Raw genomic sequence first — 22,630 nt, forward strand, 5'->3', positions numbered from 1 at the left:
TGTGTCCTTCCAAGCCAGGATTTGCAGAAAGGTCTCCTGGCCCACATCCTCTGGCCCCCACCCTCCTGACACAGGGAGCCAGGGAGATGAAAGGGATAAAAAAAAAAAATAGGGAATCACAACCCCTGAGGAGGTTGAGCCACCCCTGGGAGCAGAGAAGGGATGGGCAGTGTTGATTTGAAGCTGATCAGCACCTCTGGTATTTAAGATGCTGAGATCTCTTGCCAGGAATGGTTTTCTCCCTCAGTTAATTGCTAATTCACAGGTTGGGTGAGTGCCTAACAGCAGGAGCAAGGATTAATTGAATTATCACTCACACCTTCCCCTGCTCCAGCTGCCCAAATTCAGCCCAGGCTGCCCTCAGGGCAACAGGGAATGAACAGAGCCATCAGATGTCACCTCTCAGCTGAGCTGTACCAGGATTTCCCCAGACAAGGGCTTGGGGATGTCCCCAAACTGGGCAGAGGTGATGTGACAACCAGGAGCTGCCTCGGCCTGGGTAGGACAGGAGATTCCTGAGCCCCCAGCCTGGTTCCTCTCCCCATTTCCCCCACAAAACCACCCCCATCTCCCCCACCCTACCCCAAGGGGGCTCTGGGGTCTTCCTAAAAGGGAACCCAAAGGTTTCAGTGCAGCTCTGGGAGGGGATGTGATGGGGTTGAGGTGGTACCTGGGGTTGCTGCTGATCCTTTCTCCATCTGCCCTCCACCTCAACCAGAAAAAAGGAGATTCTTGAGCCCCAGCTTGGTTCCTCTCCACGTTTCCCCCCCCCAGCCACCCCCATCTCCCCCATCCTGCCCCAGGGGGGCTCTGGGGTCTTCCTAAAAGGGAACCCAAAAGTTTCAGTGCAGCTCTGAGAGGGGATGTGATGGGGTTGAGGTGGTACCTGGGGGTTGCTGCTGATCCTTTCCCCATCTCCCCCCAACCAGAAAAAGAGCAAACTCCACTACCACGTCGCTGTCATCATCAACTACCTGGGGCACTGTGTCTCTTTGGGGGCCCTCCTGGTGGCCTTTGTCCTCTTCATGCGTTTGAGGTGAGTGACCTGACCCCCTCCTGCCCCAGCCACCAGCCCAGGGAGGTCACCCCGTGGCCCTTGGGCTATGGGGACAGGCCCAGCCCTTGTTTCTTGCCATCTCTTCCCCCAGTGCTCTCTGGAGGTGCCTATCCCAGGGTTCTCCTCCTGCTGCTCTTCCAAAGGAATTCCTTAGGGAGTCAGAGAGTCCTCCTTGGTGCTCCTGCCCACCTCACCCAGGGCACATCCCCCTTAAGAATCCCAACATCCCTGGGATGCCAGGATCCCCCCAGGCTCTGATTTGTCCCCCACCTTGACTCCTCTTTTCCAGGAGCATCCGGTGCCTGAGGAACATCATCCACTGGAACCTGATCACAGCCTTCATCCTCCGTAACGCCACCTGGTTCGTGGTGCAGCTCACCATGAACCCCGAGGTGCACGAGAGCAACGTGGTAGGTGTTGATCCTTTGGCAGGTCCTGATCCTTTGCCAGCTCCTGATCCTCTGCCAGGTTCTGATCCTTTGCTAAGGAGCTGGAGGATCCAAGAGATGGAACCACAGGAGCATCCTGAGGGCCCCTGACTCAGAGTGAGGTTGGTGGAGGACCCAAACTTAGGAGAAAGTTGTTCTTAGGGTGAAAAGTTCTTGGGGTTTAACACTGGCCTGGAAATTAAACCCAGTGCCAGATGCTCTGTTAATTCCCCTCCCTGATAAAGAAAGAAAAAGAATAAGGGAGAGAGACTGATGGGTTGGGAGCTAAACTACAGAACTTTAATGAAATAGTAATGATAAATAGGGAAAAAACCTAAATCTATACAAATAGACAGGAAAATTGATCCCATGTTCCTCCCCCAATAACTCTCAGGTCCCCACTGAGGCTGCAGGGCAGCCCTGGGCAAATCCAGGCTGGAATCCTGGAGTCAGCAGCAGTTGGGAGCTGGAGGCAGGAACACACAGATTCAGGCTGGGATGGATCAGGAGCAGAGGCAGAGGAAGGGATGGGATCCTCCCAGGATGCTGAAGCAAACAGGGAGAGGGGAAGAAGGGGAAGCAGGAAGGGGTTTGAGCCTGGTGATCCCTCCAGTTTATCCTGAGGATGAGGTGGATGGGATGGAATCCTCTGTTTGCTCAGTTTGGGCCATTTCTCTTGTCTGTTCCTCCCCAAAGGAGGGGTTCAGCTGGGACCTTTTTATTCCTTCTGGAGGATAAAATATTCCTCAGAGCTGAGCAGTGCCCTTGGCTCTGCACACCAGGCTCTGGCTGTAACTATAACCATGGAGTGGGATCAGTCCTAGAAGCAGAAAATATCTGAGAAACTTGCTCTTCATTTCTCCTTCCAAGAGACTGAGCTGAAAGTCAAAATCCAAGCCAGAAAATCCCCTTTATCCTGACCCCAAACCAGGACATGAGGTTCCTTAGGTTGAAAGTTTTTCTGCTGGGCTTTGTGTTGCTCTGGGCATCATTTTCACCACCAGACCCCAAAGCTCTGCTCTCCTTGTCCCTCTGGGCAGGTCTGGTGTCGTTTGGTCACTGCTGCCTACAATTATTTCCACGTCACCAACTTTTTCTGGATGTTTGGGGAAGGCTGCTACCTGCACACAGCCATTGTCCTCACCTACTCCACGGACAAACTCCGCAAGTGGATGTTCATCTGCATCGGGTGGTGTGAGTGCCAGGATCCCCCCTTTCCATCCCTCCCCCTTCCTGAGGGTCCTGGGAACCTAATTCCCACCCCCACCTTCTGCTCCAGCTCTTCTTGCAGCCAAAGAGCTGCAAAGAGGCTGGGAGGATGGGGTTTGAGCATCACACCCCCCCTTCCCGCCCCCCAGGCTCTGCCCTGGGTGGGAAAATCCCATTTTCAGCCTAATAATGAGGTTGAGGAAATGGGATCTGTTCAGCCTGGAGACCTTCTCACCGTGTTCCAGTACTCCAGGGAAGATGGAGACTCCCTGTTTCCATGGAGTCCCATGGGCAAGACACAAGTGGTCCCACGGGACACAAGAAAAAAATTTTTCCCCCTGAGGACACCCAAAGATTGGGATGGTTTCCTAAGGGAAGTGGTGGATTTCCCCCACTCTGGCAAGCTTCAAGCCTCAGCTCGAGGGGGTGCTGGGACATCTCACCTCAAGAATAATAACAGCAGAAGGGTTGGATCCTTGAGGTCCCTTCCAACCTGACTTTTTTAGGATAATTTGGTGGCAGCATCACAGCCCTGAGGCTCCTCTGTGTCTTCCTCTGCAGGTATCCCCCTTCCCATCATCGTTGCCTGGGCCATTGGGAAGCTCTACTATGACAACGAGAAGTGAGTCCCATTCCTCTCCTTCCCCCTTCTCCTTCCCATCCCAATTTCCCCCTGGGATCAGCTCTCCCAGGGCCGCAGAAGATAAAACCAGAGCTCCCACAATGGGGCTGCTGAATGGAGCTGGGATTTCATCTCCATCCTCCCACCCCCTGAGCTCTTCCCACAGAGATTTGGCTACTGGAGGAGTGAAGAGGCAGCCCAGGGCTCATCCCATGGCTTGGGAGGTTCAAGGGGCCCTTGGGGATGGGGTTTTGGTTCTGGTTTTGCCCCCTGGCTCAGCAGCCAAACCCCACTGGGATGCTCCAGGGACACAGACATCCCCCTGGGATGTGCTGGGGATGGAGCCAACCTCAAGCTCTCTCTGTAGGGTTGTCCAAGCTCATCCTATGATGACCAAACCCCACACAGGGCCCATCAACACCCCCAAAGCCCCCCAGACACCCCCCCTTCCACATTCTGGGTTCCAAGGGAAGCTTTTCCATGGTGGCTCCAGGAGTTTTCACCCCATAGGCAGTGACTTAGAGATTGTGCAAGGACAGGAATCAATCCAAGTCCCACAGAAGCTTTGTCCCCAACACCAGGTGGCCCTGACACCTCTTGTCCTTGCCTTGCAGGTGCTGGTTTGGGAAGAGAGCAGGAGTTTATACTGACTACATTTACCAAGGGCCCATGATCCTGGTGCTGCTGGTAAGAACAAAGCCCCCTGGTTTGCTAAATTCAGGATCTTTCCCATCTGCTTGGGGGGTAAAGCTGCTCCTGAACAGGGTTTGGCTCCTTTTTTGGCATCACCCCACCACAGCAAATGCTGCTCACCCTCCAAACCCAGCTCCCTGCACCCAAACTGCACCCTCAGCAAACTGGAGGGACCTGATTCCCAGTGAGAAATCCCCTGTCTGGATGCTGCTGGTCTGGGGTGGGTTGGAAAGGGAGCTGGAGACCTCAGTCCCATGGAGGTGCCCCTATCAGCAGAGTCCAACACAGAATCAGGGAATCAGGAGCTAAAAAGACCCCTAAAATCATCAACTCCAACCATCACCCCAGCACCAGCAGCCAAATAAACCACGTCCTCAAGTGTCCACACATTTTCTGAACACCTCCAGGGATGGTGACTCCACCAGCATGGGCCAGGAAGCTCATGCACCAGTAAATCCCTCCATCCCTGCCCTGGCATCATTTGGATGCTTTTGCCAAGGATTTGGAGCAGCCTGAGGACCTCAACCCCATTCCCTGATCCATGGCACTTTCCTTCTGGCTCTTGGATGAGCTCTGGTGGATTTATGGACAATTTATGGTGGTTTTATGGACCATTTATGGTGGTTTTATGGACCATTAGCCTTTCATTTTGGGAAAAGCAAAGGAAGTTCATGCACCTCCACCCCTGCCCTGGCATTATTTGGGTGCTTTTGCCAAGGATTTGGAGCAACCTCAACCCTATTCCCTGATCCATGGCACTTTCCTTCTGGCTCTTGGCTGAGCTCTGGTGGTTCTATGGACAATTTATGGTGGTTTTATGGACCATTTATGGTGGTTTTATGGACCACTGGCCTTTCCTTTTGGGAAAAGCCAAAGAGGGGCAGTGGTGCCAGGGTCCAACCTGTGTTTGTAGGGGGGAAATTGTGCACGAGAGGCCACGGATTTTCCTCCCTCCTCACCCAACACTGAGAAAACCCAAAGGAGGACTCGGGTCCTAAGGGAGGATTGATCCCCAAACCTAAGAGAGGACTAAGCAGCAAACCAGCACCACCCAGCCTGGGGGAATCATCAATCCTGCTTCTCATTTCCCAGCCCATCAGGTCCCTTCTCAGTTGTCACAACTGTGCTGTCCCCTCATGGCACTGGGAGAGTGGCCCAGTGGCTCCTTGCTGTCACAGTAGCCACGTTCCCCAAATCCCTTTGGCCACTTTCTCTTCTCCCTCCCCCTCTAACCTTCAACTTCTGAGGCTTCCACTTCCTCCCCAACCTCCTGGGATGCTCTGGACCTCTTGAGTCCACGAACAAACTCCTACAGCTTCTTGCTGAAGGGTTTTAAACCCAACAAAGGCAGAAATCCCAGCCCAGCGTGTGGAAAGGGAAAGATCAGGCTCAATATTCCCATTTCCTGGTCTGAGGAACTGGGAGAAGCTCCTAACCAGGTGCCTTCTCCCTTCCAGATCAACTTCATCTTTCTCTTCAACATCGTCCGCATCCTCATGACGAAGCTCCGGGCATCAACCACCTCAGAGACAATCCAGTACAGGTAAGGGCAGCACTCACCCTGCAGAAATCAGACATCAGCAAGGCCTTTGGCACCCTCTCCCACAGGATTCTCCTGGAAAAGCTGTCAGCCCATGGCTCGGACAGGGGCAACTCTAGGAACTGGCTGGAGAGGCCACCAGAGAGTGGTGCTGAATGGGGCTGCAGCAAAATGGCGGCCGTGGTGTCCCCCAGGGATCAGTGTTGGGCCCAGTGCTGTTTAATATCTTTAGTGATGATTTAGATGAGGGGATTGAGTCCATCAGCAGCAAATTTGCAGATGACACCAAGCTGGGGGGAGTGTGGATCAGCTGGAAGGCAGGAGGGCTCTGCAGAGGGACCTGGACAGACTGGAGAGTTGGGCTGATCCCAAGGGGATGAGGTTCAACACAACAACCCCATGGGGAGCTCCAGGCTGGGCAGAGAGTGGCAGAAAGGGAGCTGGGAGTCTGGATTGCCAGGAAGCTGAAGAGGAGGCAGCAGTGTGCCCAGGTGGCCAAGAAGGCCAATGGCATCCTGGGCTGGCTCAGGAACAGCGTGGCCAGCAGGTCCAGGGAAGGGATTCTGCCCCTGTGCTCAGCCCTGGGGAGGCCACAGCTTGAGTCCTGTGTCCAGTTCTGGGCCCCTCAGCTCAGGAAGGAGATTGAGGTGCTGGAGCAGGTCCAGAGAAGAGCAAGGAGGCTGGGAAGGGATCCAGCACAAGTCCTGTGAGGAAGGGCTGAGGGAGCTGGGGGTGTTGAGGCTGGAGAAGAGGAGGCTCAGGGGAGACCTCATCACTCTCTACAACTCCCTGAAAGGAGGTTGGAGCCAGGGGGGGGTTGGGCTCTTTTCCCAGGCAACTCTCAGCAAGACAAGAGGGCACAAGAGGTCTCAAGTTGTGCCAGGGGAGGTTTAGGTTGGACATTAGAAAGAATTTCTTTCTGGAGAGGGTGCTCAGCCATTGGAATGGGCTGCCCAGGGAAGGGGTGGATTCTCCATCCCTGGAGATATTTCCAAAGAGCCTGGATGTGGCACTCAGTGCCATGGGCTGGGAACTGCAGTGGGAGTGGATCAAGGGTTGGACTTGATGAGCTCTGAGGTCCCTTCCAACCCAGCCAGTTCCAGGATTCTAGGATTCTCTGATTCTCTGACCATTTGAGAGACAGAAACACCCCCAGCAGCCAAGCCTCAAGGGGATGGGAGCGTGGAGAGACATCCAAGAGCACCTGAAAGATATTTCTGGGGGACTGGATGGGTGAGAGCTTTGGAATGGAGAAGCTGGATGGCTCTGAAGGGAGCTGAGGCTCTTTGCAAACACCTTTATTGGTGAAACCAGGTCAGGCCACCAGCCTCAGAGCTGCAAATCCTGGCACAGAGGTGAGAATGAAATCACTGCAAAGGGCAGGGAAGGAGCAATGGGTCAGTGCCAGCCCAAACACCTCCTTGGGAAGCTGCAGGAGGATTTAAGCCCTCCTGCTGCAAGGTGGTTTGGAGAAAAAAAGGAGAGGTCCATGGTCAGAGTAGCTCTGGAGTTCCTGGACTAGAAGGAAAAGTTGGGCTTTTTTTCAGTGGTTTTCTCTGGGTCGTTTTCTGGGCAGGAATCAGGGATCTCCCTGGGCTGGAGTTTTTCAGCTGGGAATGGGAAATACAGATTTTACTGTGGGGTCCATTGAGTGAATGATTCTGCTGGTGGTGAGCAGAGGTGAAAGGGTTTGAAAGAAGCTGGTTGGCCTCAGTCATCGATTTTGGGAGACTTTGGGGTTTTTAGGATTTTCCCCATTTTGGCAGGGAAGGGTTCTCACCATTGGGCAGAAGAACACTTTGATTTCCCAGCCACAGTTTGCTGGGACAGGAAAACTTGGAGAGTTTGGGAGGCCCTGGAAGGTGTCTGCTCACCTTAGGAATTGGTTTTTGGTTGGATGGATCCCTCCTACCATGGCTGGGAAACCATCAGCTGGGAAATTTCCCCCAGGGATGTGCTGTCCCAGCTCTTGTCACCCTAAAGATGCCCAAATCCTCATTTTTTTTCCAGTGGCATCTGGAAAGTTGTGGCCATGGTTCTCCTTGCCCAGGTCCCAGCTCAGATCTTCCAGGGATGACTTTTCCTCTTGTCACCTAATGTTGGAATCTGTCCATTTACAGGGTTTTTAAGTTTAAAAAAAAAAAAATTAAAAAAAAAAGTGTTGACTTGGCATTGTTCTTGGCCCCTGATCCAAAGGAACGAGGTGCCAAGCCCTGATCCTTCCTCTGGTATCAGCACTCTGACTTCTCACAAATTGCACTTGTAATCTCATCAAACAAAGGCATAAAATTAATTAGCCAGGAGAAGTTCTTCATAAACCCCCCTGTTGAAAGCTTGAATTATTTCACCCTCCCTTTAATTCCCTTTTAATCGAGCCTCAGCTCAGCCAAGCATCATTTCCTGCCAGCTCAAGGTCAGATCTCTGCTCTCCACTGCCTTTTATTTTTTAATTTTTTTTTTTTTTTTTTTTTTTTTTTTGGATGGAAAAATCACAGGAGGTGATTTCCAGGGCTCCAACCAACCCCTTTTTTTTTTTTTTTTTTTGGATAGAGAAATCACAGGAGGTGTCTCCACACTCCAACCAAGCCCTTTTTTTTTTCCTTTTGTATGGAGAAATCACAGGAGGTGTCCAGGGCTTCAACCAACCCCTTTTTTTTGGGTTTTTTTTTGGATGAAGAAATCACAGGAGGTGTCCAGGGCTTCAACCAACCCCTTTTTTTTATTTTTTTTTTTTTTTTTTTTTTTTTTTGGATGAAGAAATCACAGGAGGTGTCTCCAGGGCTCCAACCAACCCCTTTTTTATGTTTTTTTTTTTTTTTTTTTTGATGAAGAAATCACAGGAGGTGTCTCCAGGGCTCCACCCAACCCCTTTTTTTTACTTTTTTTTATTTTTTTGGATGAAGAAATCACAGGAGGTGTCTCCAGGGCTCCACCCAACCCCTTTTTTTTACTTTTTTTTATTTTTTTGGATGAAGAAATCATAGGAGGTGTCTCCAGGGCTCCACCCAACCCAGTCACTTGGGGATGGGGTGGGCAAACAGCTCAGCTCTGGGGGAACTGGGTGTCCCAGTCCCAACCAGTCCAGTCCCATGATGGGGTGGCCAGGACTTCCTTGCAGGAGCTCAAATCCATATTTTTTTTTCCCTCAGGAAAGCAGTCAAGGCCACCCTGGTGCTGCTGCCCTTGCTGGGAATCACCTACATGCTCTTCTTTGTCAACCCAGGGGAGGATGAGATCTCCAGGATCGTTTTCATCTATTTCAACTCTTTTCTGGAGTCCTTCCAGGTCTGGTTCTCAACATTTCCCTTCCAACATTTGCTGGAACCCATCCCATTTCTCATCCCATTTTTTCCCCCTGTATTTCCCAACCCAGATGTCACCAAACCCTGGAGTTTTGGTGGCCACAGCTCCCTGGTAATTCTGCTGTTTGTTATTTTTTTTTTTTCCAGGGTTTCTTTGTTTCTGTTTTCTACTGCTTCCTGAACAGTGAGGTGAGAATTGAGGGGGGGTCCTTGGGGTGGTCTGGACCCTTCTTTACAAGCACAGTCCCTGAACAGCTAAAAAAAAAACCCCAAATGGAGGGTTTGGCTGCCCAGGGATGGGGTTTGTACCTCTGGAGCCAGAGATGGGAATGGGCACTGGGGAAAGGAGGAGGAAAATCCATCCCTGGGTTGGGCTCTGGGGTTGCACCCCGGGGATTTGGTGTAGCAAAAGAGCTGAGGTTTCCCCCCTACCCCCCATCCCTGGAGAACCCAAATGATTCTGGGATTCCAACCTAAAAAATTCTGGGATTCTAACCCAAATAATTCTGGGATTCCAACCTAAAAAATTCTGGAATTCCAACCCAAATGCTTCTGGGATTCCAACTCAAATAATTCTGGGATTCCAACCCAAATGATTCTGGGATTCCAACCCAAATGATTCTGGGATTCCAACTCAAATAATTCTGGAATTCCAACCCAAATAATTCTGGAATTCCAACCCAAATAATTCTGGGATTCCAACCCAAATGATTCTGGAATTCAAACCCAAATAATTCTGGGATTCCAACCCAAATGATTCTGGAATTCAAACCCAAATAATTCTGGGATTCCAACCCAAATAATTCTGGAATTCCAACCCAAATAATTCTGGGATTCCAACCCAAATGATTCTGGAATTCAAACCCAAATAATTCTGGGATTCCAACCCAAATAATTCTGGAATTCCAACCCAAATGATTCTGGGATTTTAACCCAAATAATTCTGGGATTCCAACCCAAATAATTCTGGGATTCTAACACAAATAATTCTGGGCTTCTAACTCAAATGATTTTGGGATTCCAACCCAAATAATTCTGGGATTCCAACCCAAATAATTCTGGGATTTTAACCCAAATAATTCTGGGATTCCAACCCAAATAATTCTGGGATTCTAACAGAAATAATTCTGGGCTTCTAACTCAAATGATTTTGGGATTCCAACCCAAATAATTCTGGGATTCCAACCTAAAAAATTCTGAGATTCCAACCCAAATACTTCTGGGATTCTCCCCATGACCCTCCCTGTCCCCGGGAAGCGGGAGGTGAGCAGGGTTTTGGGGAGGGCTTTTCTTTGTGGGGCTGGGGCTGATGTCCTGGGCCACCTCCGTGGTGTCACTGTCCCCTCCTCCTCCTCCTCCTCCCCCAGGTCCGTTCCGCGGTTCGGAAGCGGTGGCACCGCTGGCAGGACAAACATTCCATCCGTGCCCGGGTGGCTCGGGCCATGTCCATCCCCACTTCCCCCACTCGAGTCAGCTTCCACAGCATCAAACAATCCACAGCTCTCTGAACCAGGTGCCCGAGGGGACGAGCACCCAGGTCCCGGCTGGCACCCACGGACGCACCCACGGGAAATCCCTGCGGGACTCTCGGGAGGGGTGGGGTGGGGAGAGATGGAGGGGAGGGGAGGTGACACTTTGCCTTGTCACCTCCCCTGGAAGGGCTGGGAGGTGCTGGGGTGACAGGAGGAGTCCCTGAGAGGAGCCCCTCTGGCTCCCTCCATCCTGGGCATCCCAGAGCTGCATCCAGGGAGTTTGTCACTGCCTGGAGGGGACAGGGCAGGAGGTGACAGGGCAGGAGGTGACAAGGACATTGCTGGGACAGGTGATGGAGCTGAGCCCTGGGGCAGCTTTCCAGCCAATGCCTGCTGGGGGGCACCCAGAGGGTGATGGGGCAAAGCCCCAGGGTGGGCAGGGGAGCCCTGGGCTGGTGGCAGAGGGGGGTTCAGGTTCTCTGAGCCCTCCCCATGCTCCTTGCCAAGGTCCCCAGGGGTGTCCTGAGGGTGCTGCTTGGTCTGGCAGCTTCAGGGCTCCACGGGGATGGGGATGGAGATGGGATGGGATTGGACATGGAGATGGAGATAATGGAAAAGGGGATGGGGATGGGGATAGAGATGGGATGGGAATGGGGATGGAGATGGAAAAGGAGATGGAGATGGAATGGGATGGGGATGGAATGAAGATGGGGATGGAGATGGAGATGATGGAGATGGAGGAGAAGGGGATGGGATGGGGATGGGGATGGAGATGGGGTTGGGATGGGATTGGAGATGGAGATGATGGAGATGGAGATGGAGATGGAGATGATGGAGATGGAGATGGAGATGGAGACAGGGATGGGGATGGTCCCAGGAGCCAGAGGGAGGGGGCTTGGTCTGAAGAGGAGTGTGAGGTTTACTTCATCCTCTGCTCCAGCCTAGGCCAGATGGGTCTAAAGGTCTTTGTGAAGCCCCTGCAGAGCTCAGGCCGTGTCCGTGCCCCTGCTCGGGGGGTGGGAAGGTGAAGGAACAGAAGCAGTAGCTGAGATTCCCAAAAGAACCTGGATGGGGCCAGGTTTGGGCTCTGGTCCCCTCCTCCCTCTGCTGTTTTTCACCTGGTGGGCTCAGTGCCAAAGCTGCTCCTTGCTCTTACACAAGGGATGGGGCCAAATCTTTCCCCCTGCTGGGGTTAAGTGCCTTGGAGGAGCAGCAGCCTCCATCCCACTCCATCCCACTCCATCCCTCTCCATCCCTCTCCATCCCCCTGCACCAGGGAGCTCAGAGCATCTCCTGAGTCCCTGCTCCACCCTGGATGTCCTGGTCCCAGGGGTCACCTAAAGCAGCTGAGCAGAGAGGTCCCTGCAACGTGGAAGGTTTTGTCCTGACCTCCTTGGAGCCCCCTTTGCCCTGGCCCAGAGGAAATCTGGGAATGCTGGGCCAGGGGGAGGATGGCAGAGGGGTTCCAGGCTGGGTCTGCTCCCTGCATCCCAAGGATTTTGCCCCTGGGTCCCTGGATGTGAGTCCCTTCTCATTCCTCTGCCTCAGTTTCCCTGCTCTAAAAACCAGGCCTGAGGATTTCCTGCCCTGGGGAGGGATGTAAACATCTTGGAAATCATTTTATCCCGGGATTTCCTCAGGATGCAGCACCAGAAAGGAAGAAAATCTGAAAATCTGCCTTTTTTTTTTTTTTTCCTTTAATGGGAGGCAGAGACAAAATCCTCCGGGCTCTTTCTTTCAACAGAAATTTGAAGTAGTTTGAAGCAAATCCCTGCTCTTCCCTTCCCAAATCCAAGGAATATCCAGGAATTCCTCCAACAACCTGCTGGGAGCTGAGACAGCTCCTGGGATGAGGAGTTTTTTTCTTACAAGGTATTTTTTTTTCCTTGCCCAAACTCATCCATCCCCACCAAATCCCAGAAATTGCCCCAAATCCAACAGAAGGGTGAGAAAAAAAAAAAAAAACCTGGAGCTCTCCAATGGCTTCACTGAATTTTTTTTTTTGTCCCCACCTTGGGTCCCCCTGCTGAGTTTTTTGGAAGGGGTTGGTGAAGATCTGAAGGGCACTGAAAAGGGGAAATGCCCAGGGAGCCTTTTTTTACCTATAAGTGATGTTACCAAAAAAATGCCAGAGGCTTCGTCTTGACTTTGGATTTTTCTCAAGTGGGTTCATTTTTTCCTAGAGGGGAAAAAAAAAAAAAAAAATTAAAAAAAATTGGAAAACCAAAGAAACTCCAACAGAAGCTTCTGTGTCCAGGTCACTGGTTTTGCCTTCTCCTCTTGGTGGTTTGCTCTGACTGACTTGGCTTTCTGTAGCTGGAGAAGGTGTGTGTTCTTTGATTAAAAATGAGTTTTCTTCCACTATCCAGGACTTCTGGGACAGGTTTCTTTTGGAAAAGCACAGCCCCTTCCCACAAACACCACGGGAGCATCCTCAGGAGCATCCCATGGGACACCAAGGTGACTTTTGGGTCCTGTCTCTACCCCAAAAGCACACACCCCCCCTGAAATATGGGAAATATGGGTGAAATTTGGGTTTTTCCAGGCTGGTAGCAACACCAGCTCAGAGGGGGGAGGAATCATGGAATGGTTGAGGTGGGAAGGGATCTTAGGAATCATCCACTGCCACGGGCAGGGATGCTCCACATCCCAAAACTTCATTCATCCTGGCCTTGAACACCTCCAAAAAATGGGAATCCCTCCCAAAATATCACCATGGCTCTTCCAATTTTCCCACAGAAATTGGGAAAGAGGGATTCCCAAGAGGGAATTGTCCCTCTGGCCAGGATGAACCCAAAAAGTGCTTCCCAGCAGGGCTGGAAGAGGAGGGGAGGGGGGAGGGAAGGAAACTGGAATTTCATTTCCTCCACCACTGTTTCCAGGTGAAAAGCTCTTTTTTTGGTCAAGTTTTTCCCCTGCAGAATTAATTTCTTCCTCACACAGAGCCTTGGAGAGCTCTGTAATTGGGTAAGCACCAGGCCCAGAAATAATAATTAAAGGGTCCTGCTGATTGCTTGATTGTATTTCAAGTTATCAAACCACTGGGAGATTAATGACCTCCCTAATCACTGGGAGATTAATGAGATTAATGACCTGCCAATCCTCCTCTCTTGAGAGAATCCTGCAGTAACCTCTGGGAGAGCCCAAAAAATGGGAATGGGATCTCTGGGATCTCACAGAATCCTCTCAGCTCAGAGCTTCAGTCAGAGAATCCCAAACTGGGTTGGGTTGGGAGGGACCTTAAACCCATCCAGTGCCATCCCTGCCATGGGCACCCTCCTGGAGTTTCCCCTGGGTTGTTTTGGGTTTTTTTTTTTTCCCAGTTTGGAGGAAATTTAAGGATCCAAGAGCAGCTCCCATCGTTCAGCCTGCTCAGAGGTTCAGAGAAGTTAGGAAAGAATTTGTTCCCTGAAAGGGTTGGTGAAGCACCAGAAGCTCAGGCTGGTGGAGTTGCTGTCCCTGGGAGATGAAAAAAAATTAAATTAAAAATTAAAAAGAATTCTGGGAGGTGATTTAGTGGTTAAGGTGGTGCAGGACTTGGTTGATTGCTGAGGTTGGGGGGGATGTCTTTAGGGACAACTTGAAGACATCTACAGCAGCATCAGATGGTGGGATTTGTCCCTCCTGCAGCTCCTGGGGCTGCTGGAGCCTCTGGTACAGCTATTTTCTGAGAAAATATCTGAGAAACTTGCTGTTCATTTCCACTTCCAAGAGACTGAGCTGAAAGCCAAAAAACAAACCAGAAAATCCCCTTTATCCTGACCCCAAACCAGGACAGAAGTGCAAGTTCTCAGGGATGCTGGAGCTCCAGGGAGTTGTCCCCAGCCCTAAGGAGGTGACAATGAGCAGGGCCAGGCAGGGACTTGCAGCCAAACCTCCAAGGGACACTTTTCCCACCTTCTCCAGGCAGCTCTGGCTTGGTCCTTCAGCTTTGCTTTCTGTGCTGGAGGGTGGTGTGGTCACTGCTGAGGTTGGGCAGAGGTTGGTGGGATGTCTTTAGGGACTTCTTGGGGGCTTCTTGACTCTGCCAAGTGCTCAAGGTACCTCTGGGCAGAGAGGTTTTGGGGTTCTGAGATTCTGCAGCTCCAGGCACAGGGCCCCGAGGCTTTGGCTCTGCTCCTGCACCCCCAGCTTCTCCCTCTCCAGGTGTCTCCAGCCAGCCTGGAGAAAGCTGCTTCCCAAAATGATGTCTAGGATGAGGTGGAAGGTGCCTGTCTTCCCAGAGGTTGTGCTTCTGGCAACTTGAAGACATCTACAGCAGCATCAGATGGTTGGGTTTGTCCCTCCTGCAGCTCCTGGGGCTGCTGGAGGCTCTGGGTACAGCTATTTTCTGAGCAAATATCTGAGAAACTTGCTGTTCATTTCCACTTCCAAGAGACTGAGCTGAAAGCCAAAAAACAAACCAGAAAATCCCCTTTATCCTGGCCCCAAACCAGGACAAGTTCTCAGGGATGCTGGAGCTCCAGGGAGTTGTCCCCAGCCCTACCACCTCCCCCCAGCTATAGAAAAACACACGAGGAATGAATGGGAATGTAAAAGGTTAAAACAATGCCCAGGTGTGGAAAACTAGCAGGAGATCAGCTGGCAGAATATATCACCTGTCCTTTGATGCCTGCTGGGTTTTATAGTGTTTTTAAAGTGTTTTGAAAGTGTTTTGAAAGTGTTTGAAAGCTTTTTCATCAGTTTTCAAATCATCTGATTCTGTGGTTAAGGTGCTTCAGCTCCACATTTCTGCAACTTTCTTTGGTCACTGTAATAGAGGATTCAGAAAGCTTCAGTCTAAGTATTCATAGCAAGTTCACATTTTTAGGAAAAGTGTTTTCTCAAGTATTTTCATAAGTTAACAGTGTTCCTTTCCTCTCCAGCCTTCCCAGCTGTAAGCCAAAGGGATTCCTTGCACACTCTTCAAGTGGCAAATGCTCAAGCTCTCTGTCAAATCTCAACTTAGAAGTTTGCAAATGATTTTCTGGGTGCTTAGAACAGCAGGGAGTCTCTGTTCAGTTCCTTTGGTGCTGCTTTCATAGCATCTTATGATTCATTTTTGGTTTGAAAAGAGTCAGATGAAGACCTCTCAAAAGATTGTGTCAGTATTGGTGAAGACAGCAATTTAAGGCAGTATCAGATGGCTGGATTTGTCTCTCCTGCAGCTCCTGGGGCTGCTGAAGGCTCTGGGTACAGCTATTTTCTCAGGAATCCTAGAACTGGCTGGGTTGGAAGGGACCTCAGAGCTCATCAAGTCCAACCCTTGATCCACTCCCCCCGTGGTTCCCAGCCCATGGCACTGAGTGCCACATCCAGGCTCTTTGGAAATATCTCCAGGGATGGAGAATCCACCCCTTCCCTGGGCAGCCCATTCCAATGCCTGATCACCCTCTCCAGAAAGAAATTCTTTCTCATGTCCAACCTAAACCTCCCCTGGCACAACTTGAGACCTCTTGTGCCCTCTTGTCTTGCTGAGGGTTGCCTGGGAAAAGAGCCCAACCCCCCCCTGGCTCCAACCTCCTTTCAGGGAGTTGGAGAGAGTGATGAGGTCTCCCCTGAGCCTCCTCTTCTCCAGCCTCAACACCCCCAGCTCCCTCAGCCCTTCCTCACAGGACTTGTGCTGGATCCCTTCCCAGCCTCCTTGCTCTTCTCTGGACCTGCTCCAGCACCTCAAGCTCCTTCCTGAGCTGAGGGGCCCAGAACTGGACACAGGACTCAAGCTCTGGCCTCCCCAGGGCTGAGCACAGGGGCAGAATCCCTTCCCTGGACCTGCTGGCCACGCTGTTCCTGAGCCAGCCCAGGATGCCATTGGCCTTCTTGGCCACCTGGGCACACTGCTGCCTCCTCTTCAGCTTCCTGGCAATCCAGACTCCCAGCTCCCTTTCTGCCACTCTGTGCCCAGCCTGGAGCTCCCCATGGGGTTGTTGTGTTGAACCTCATCCCCTTGGGATCAGCCCAACTCTCCAGTCTGTCCAGGTCCCTCTGCAGAGCCCTCCTGCCTTCCAGCTGATCCACACTCCCCCCCAGCTTGGTGTCATCTGTGAATTTGCTGATGATATCTGAGGAAATATCTGAGAAACTTGCTGTTCATTTCTCCTTCCAAGAGACCGAGCTGAAAGCCAAAAAACAAACCAGAAAATCCCCTTTATCCTGGCCCAAACCCAGGACAGGGTTGGTTTGGGTTTTTTTTGGTTTTTTCTTGTTTTTTTCCACAGCATCCCCATTCTCAGCATCCCTCTGCTTGCCAGCCACTCGCTAATCCCCATCCCTGCAGTTTCTCCACCTCCAAACCCGTGAAAACCGAGCCGGGAATTTCACACCCCCCTTAACCCCGAGGAGGTGACAACTGGGTGCTAAGAAGGCAGGGGACAAAAGCTCCTTCCCCGAGGCTTTGTGACTTTCTGGAGGGTAATTAGTGCCTCCTGGCTTGATGAGGGGGGGGGCACAGGAGCCTGGGGAATGGGAAGAAGCCCTGGATCAGGATGTCCAGCTTGGAAATGTTGTCTCATGTCACCTTTTGGGGGTTTTGGGATGAACTGAGCCACCTGGGGGGGGTTGTCACTTGTTTGGCATCGTTGTCCCATCCTCTGAGTGTCCTGAGGATGCTGCAGAGGAACCAGAGAAAGTAAAACGTGGTTAAAAAAGAAAGAAAAAAAAAATTGGCTTTAAAAACCCTGAAAAGGTAACAGGTGGGGTTCTTCAGTAGGGGGTAAAACCCTCTGGAGGTTTTTTTTGGGGGGGCCAAGGCAAAGATCATCAAGGAGGAGGCTGATCCAGGGCACGCAGCATCCTTTCCTCAACCACCCACCTGGATTTCCCAGGGAAGAGGTGGAATTCCCAGTCCTGGAGGTGTTTAGGGAAAAGCTGATGTGGGGTTAGGGTCATGGATGGATTTGCTGGGCTCAGAGGTGCTTCCCAGCCCCAATGATCCCGGGATTAATGTTGGGATGCAAATCCCGAGGAGGAAGGAGAGGTCCAGATGGGAGAGGTGGTTCCTCCACCAAAAATCTTTTCAAGTTTAATCTTTTATCTCTAAATATCTTTATATCTTAACGTTTAATCTTTTAATCTTAATTTTATTTTATTTTTTTTTTTGCAATCCTTTCCAAAACTGAGCCCGGGGCTGCTTCAAACCCAGCACCGGGACCCTTGAAGGTTCCTGGGATGCAAAAGCAATTCCAGAAAAAAAAAAAAAACAAAACCTGGCAGGGCTCTCCCTGCCTCCAAAGCAAAGGATTGGAAGGTGTGAGGAGCATCCTAATGGGATGCCAGAGGCTGCAGCAACATTTGTCATCATCCCAAGCAATTCCCAGTGGGATGCGGTGGCACCGGAGGATTCCAGGGAGCTGCATGGAAAGGGCTCAGGAGGAGTTTTTGGGGACATCAGGGGAAAAAAGAGGGGAGATTTTTCCTGTTCCGTGGAAGAAGGAGCAGGGAAGCTGCTGGGGTGCTGGGTTTTGCTGGAAGTGGTACCCAGGCTGAGCTGGGTGATCCAAGGAATGGGCTGGAGCTGGAGAGTTTTGGAATTAAAAACCCAGCTGGGATTTAAAAGAAAGCTGGAAGCTCATTTGTCCCCCTTTTTACCAGAATTGCCTTTTTTTTGCAGGTAGTTATTCTGCAGTGGATGAGAATGGTTCAAAATAATGATAAATAATAAAAAAATAAAAAATAATAATAAAAAAAAGCTTTGGAAGCCAATTTTTCCCCTCCCCAAATCAGTATTCTGGGAGGAATTCACATAATGGGATTCCAAAATATCACTGAGCTTGAAAGAGATTAAAAAAAAAATCATTTTGGATTTTAGGGGAAGCAAATTCCCCCCCAGAAGCCCCACACAACCCCAGTGGGTGCCCACATTGTTCCTAAAACAAACTTCTCTCCTCTGGCTTCAGATTTCCAGCCTCAAACTGACAATTTTTTTTCTTCCAGACCTGAGCAATCCAAAAATGGATTTTTTTTCCTCTCCCCCCCAAGCTCAACCTTTGTGGCTCAGCTAAAGAAGGGGCTGAATTTCATCAGGCAGGGGAAAACAGGAGCTTGGCAAAAGCCAATCAATATTTGTCATCTGGATTTATGGGGTTTGGGCCTCTGGATTTGGGATTTGACTGATGGTCCCTCTGGCTGTCCCCAACACCCCCAGCTCAGGTCACTCCAATCTGTCACCAGCCCTGCAGCCAACCTGCAAAAAAAACCTGCTGTACTCTACCCCAAGAAGTGGGATTTTTATTATTTTGGGGTTTTAGCAGCTCAATAAGATTTATTTTCAACATCCAGGAGTACAATCACCTCTGATGCTCTGCTCTTTCTTTCCTCACTCACCTCCTACCTAAATAAAAGGCCCCAAAAATGAGGCAGGGCTCATCAAATGCTTGCAAGCAAACATTTTTTTGGGGTTTTTTTTTTTGTCTTCTTGAGAAGCCTTTTGGGATTAATTTCTCTTTGCTTCTATAATAAAATCCCTATTTCTTCCTTGTTTGCCTTTCCCACTGGAAGCTTAAAACCCCAAGCATTAGATTTTTGGCAAAGCATCCAGGCTTTGGCTGCTGAAACCTGGAACCAAAATCATAAAAATCTTCCCAAGGAGCATTCTAAAGCCTCAACACAATTCTTAGTTTTGTAGGTTTTTCACTTCAAACCTGGGCCTGATGTGGTCTGGGAGGGGATTTTGCTTTCATCACCTCCAAGGGTTGAATCCTCAGCTCCCAGAGGTTTTGCTGAGGTCTCAGCAGCACCATCCTCATCCTCCAGCTCTGCAGGGTCACTCCATGGGGTGACTTCAGGTCCTGTCCCAGGGTGACACTGGAAATGAGGCAGAAACCAGGGGGTAACCAAATTCTCTTCCTCTTCCTCTTCCTCTTCTCTCATCTCTCTTCCTCTTCCTCCTCCTCTTTTATTTTCTATTTTCTCTTCTCCTTTCTCTTTCTCTTCCTCTTTTCTTATTTTTTCTTATTTTCTATCTTGTCTTCTCTCCTCTTCCTCTTCTCTTATTTTCTATTTTCTCTTCCTCTTCCTCTCTCTTTCTCCTTCTCTTCTCTTATTTTCTCTTATTTTCTATTTTCTTCTCTTTCTCTTTTCTTTTCTCTTTTTTTCTATTTTCTCTTCTCTTTCTCTCTCTTCCTCTTTTCTTTTCTCTTATTTTCTATTTTCTTCTCTTTCTCTTTTCTTTTCTCTTATTTTCTATTTTCTCTTCTCTTTTTTTCTTTCTCTTTCTCTCCTCTTATTTTCTCTTTTCTTCTTTCTCTTTCTCTTCTCTTATTTTCTATTTTCTCTTCTCTTCCTCTTCTTTCTCTTTCTCTTTTTCTCTTTCTCTTTCTCTTTCTCTTTCTCTTTCTCTTTCTCTTTCTCTTTCTCTCTTTCTCTCTCTCTTTCTCTTTCTCTTTCTCTCTTTCTCTCTCTCTTTCTCTTTCTCTCTTTCTCTTTCTCTTTCTCTTTCTCTTTCTCTTTCTCTTTCTCTTCTCTTTCTCTTTCTCTTTCTCTTTCTCTTTCTCCCCTCTCCTCTCCCCTCTTTTTTTCTCCTCTCTCTGTCACTCACCCAGGTCTCAGCCACCTCCTCAGCCTCATCCCCACCTTTCCCTCCTTCCCCTTCCTCCTTGGAGCTCTTTTTCTCCCGGATCTGCTGAAGGATGGAGCCCATCTCACCCCAGGGCTGGAGCTGTTTGTGTCCCCAGCCCTCTCTGTGCCAGGATGGATGGGATTCATTTCAGCCCAGTAACTCCACAGGAAATCTCTTTTTTTTTTTTTTTTTTTTTTTCCTTTCCTGCAGTGAGTGATGTTCCTGCCTCAGAAGTGAAGCTTTTTCAGAGGAGCAGATGGTTCCTCTGTCTCTTTCTCACCTCCAGGAGACATTTGGCAAAGCTTTCAAATCACCCAAGTATTTGGTTTCAGCTGCTTTGAGGTCAGAAGCTCCTTTGCTGGGTTAAAAGATGGGGCAGCATTTCCAGCTCATGATGGGGAAAAAAGAAAATAAATAGTCAGAGGCCAAAGGAGACCTCAGTGAATCACTGAACTCTTTGCCCTGAGTATTTTTAATTTTTAATTTTTTTTTTTTATCTTCCCAATTCGAGAAACCTTTTGCCTTCTCATCATTAGAACACTTGGAAGGTGCAATTTTTTTTTCCATCCTCCAGCCCTGGATTTACTCCAGCTGGGGTTTCCAGGATGTTTTACTCAACTGTTACACCGAGGAGGAACCCAGGAGTAATTAATGCTTTAACTCCTCCATCCTTGGGGGGCAATGAATCAGCTTCAAACCCAGGGGAAGAAGCTTCCAACTTCAACTGGAAGGCAGGGAAAATCTCCAGGAGGAAAGCCCCAGGAAGCTTTGGGATAGCTCAGCTCCAGGGAGGGAATTGGAATCTCCAGATCTTGGGAGGTGCCAAGGAAAGAAAGGGAATATTTGGGGTGGAAAAGAGTTCAAAGGGAGGCCTGGCTGAGCTGGGTGGGATGATCCAGGCTGAGCAGGAAGGAGGAAAAATATTAGGCTGTGAAATCAGCCTCCTGAGGGTGGAAAAAGGAGAATTTCCATCATTTGGGATGCTCAGAATTGCAGGGAAGGAGATTTAGGGGGTTCCCTCATGCACCAGCTGAGCTCCCCTGCTTCCCACCTCTGCATTTCCTTCCAGTTTCTTATGGATCTGGAGGGATCAGGATGGAAATCATTCAATCCATTCCCTCAGGATGCCTCCCCCAGTTGGAGTACCCAGTTCCTACTGGGAAATGGCCCTTCCAGAGGGTGGGATTTGCTTCTCCAGGGTTGTTTGAGCCCTGCAAGCTGCACAACCTCTGCAAATCCCTCCCCAAGCTCTGGGGGAGCAGTGCCTGGTGCTGAGATGGTGCCTGGTGCTGAGATGGGAGAAAACCCCAAGATTTTCTGCTAGGAGAAGGGAGGGCACCCACCCCACACCCATCCCACACCCACCTGCACCCACCCCACACCCACCTGCACCCATTCCACACCCACCCCACACCCACCCCACACCCACCTGCACCCACCCCACACCCATCCCACACCCACCCCACACCCACCTGCACCCACCAGCACCCACCTCACACCCACCCCACACCCATCCCACACCCACCTGCACCCATCCCACACCCACCCCACACCCATCCCACACCCATCCCACACCCACCCCACACCCACCCCACACCCACCCCACACCCACCCCACACCCACCTGCACCCATCCCACACCCATCCCACACCCACCCCACACCCACCCCACACCCATCCCACACCCACCTGCACCCATCCCACACCCACCCCACACCCATCCCACACCCATCCCACACCCACCCCACACCCACCCCACACCCACCCCACACCCATCCCACACCCACCTGCACCCATCCCACACCCACCCCACACCCACCAGCACCCATTCCACACCCACCCCACACCCACCCCACACCCACCCCACACCCATCTGCACCCACCCCACACCCACCCCACACCCATCCCACACCCACCCCACACCCACCTGCACCCATCCCACACCCACCCCACACCCACCAGCACCCACCCCACACCCATCTGCACCCATTCCACACCCACCCCACACCCATCCCACACCCACCAGCACCCACCCCACACCCATCTGCACCCATCCCACACCCACCCCACACCCACCAGCACCCACCCCACACCCACCAGCACCCACCCCACACCCACCTGCACCCACCCCACACCCACCCCACACCCACCTGCACCCACCCCACACCCACCCCACACCCACCCCACACCCATCCCACACCCATCCCACACCCATCCCAGAGCCAATTCCCTTCCCTCCCCCTGCTCCCTAAGGATTCTCACACCATGTGGAGGCTCTGGGGGTGGATGGGATCCTCATCCTCATCCTCATCCTCATCCCAGAGAGGGAGGAAACGAGCTGGGAAAGCCTGGATTAAGCATCCAGGAGAGATGCAAACCTTGCTTTTAATACCTGAGCAACCCCCCCATCCCACCTTGTTTTCCATCCCCCTGCTTTTATTTGCTTTTCCTTTTTTTTTTTTGCTAAATTTCCCCTAATTACAAGGAAGACTGGGGGGGAATTACAGCTTTTTCAGCCCAAGGAAAAGCAGCTGGGAAGGCAAAAGTGTTCTCAGCTCCATCCAGGGATTCAGCTCCATTTTCTCTCCAGGTCCCAGAATATTTTGAAATCAGAGTGAGACAAAGTGAGGAGAAATTGCTCATCCTTAGAAGAGCAATTGTTTGCTTTTGAAAAGCCTGGAAAAAAAAAAAAAACAACTTCAATTTGCAATGACCATTTAGCCAGAACTGCAACTTTGCCAGCAATTTGCTGGCTGAGAATGACTCAGAAATC

General features: G+C 50.7%; 1 protein-coding gene across 1 annotated transcript; it reads left to right on the top strand.

Moving 5' to 3' along the window:
* Positions 1 to 953: 953 nt before the first annotated feature.
* On the top strand, positions 954 to 10,399 carry CRHR1 (corticotropin releasing hormone receptor 1). The gene is made up of 9 exons (XM_071728475.1): positions 954 to 1,036; positions 1,347 to 1,467; positions 2,526 to 2,679; positions 3,256 to 3,316; positions 3,931 to 4,003; positions 5,467 to 5,552; positions 8,699 to 8,834; positions 8,999 to 9,040; positions 10,219 to 10,399. Exons 1-9 carry the CDS (start codon positions 1,026 to 1,028, stop codon positions 10,357 to 10,359), a joined length of 825 nt encoding a protein of 274 aa, XP_071584576.1. The 5' UTR covers positions 954 to 1,025; the 3' UTR covers positions 10,360 to 10,399.
* The last annotated feature ends 12,231 nt before the right edge of the window (positions 10,400 to 22,630 follow it).

Source organism: Heliangelus exortis, chromosome 29 (assembly GCF_036169615.1).
Source record: "Heliangelus exortis chromosome 29, bHelExo1.hap1, whole genome shotgun sequence".
NCBI lineage: Eukaryota > Metazoa > Chordata > Aves > Apodiformes > Trochilidae > Heliangelus > Heliangelus exortis.

What these genes read in the sequence shown, in the direction of transcription:
- CRHR1 (XM_071728475.1), top strand. An exon ending in AGGTGCACGAGAGCAACGTG is followed by an intron (nt 1,468 to 2,525) that starts GTAGGTGTTGAT and finishes CCCTCTGGGCAG; the next exon opens with GTCTGGTGTCGTTTGGTCAC. An exon ending in CCATGATCCTGGTGCTGCTG is followed by an intron (nt 4,004 to 5,466) that starts GTAAGAACAAAG and finishes TCTCCCTTCCAG; the next exon opens with ATCAACTTCATCTTTCTCTT.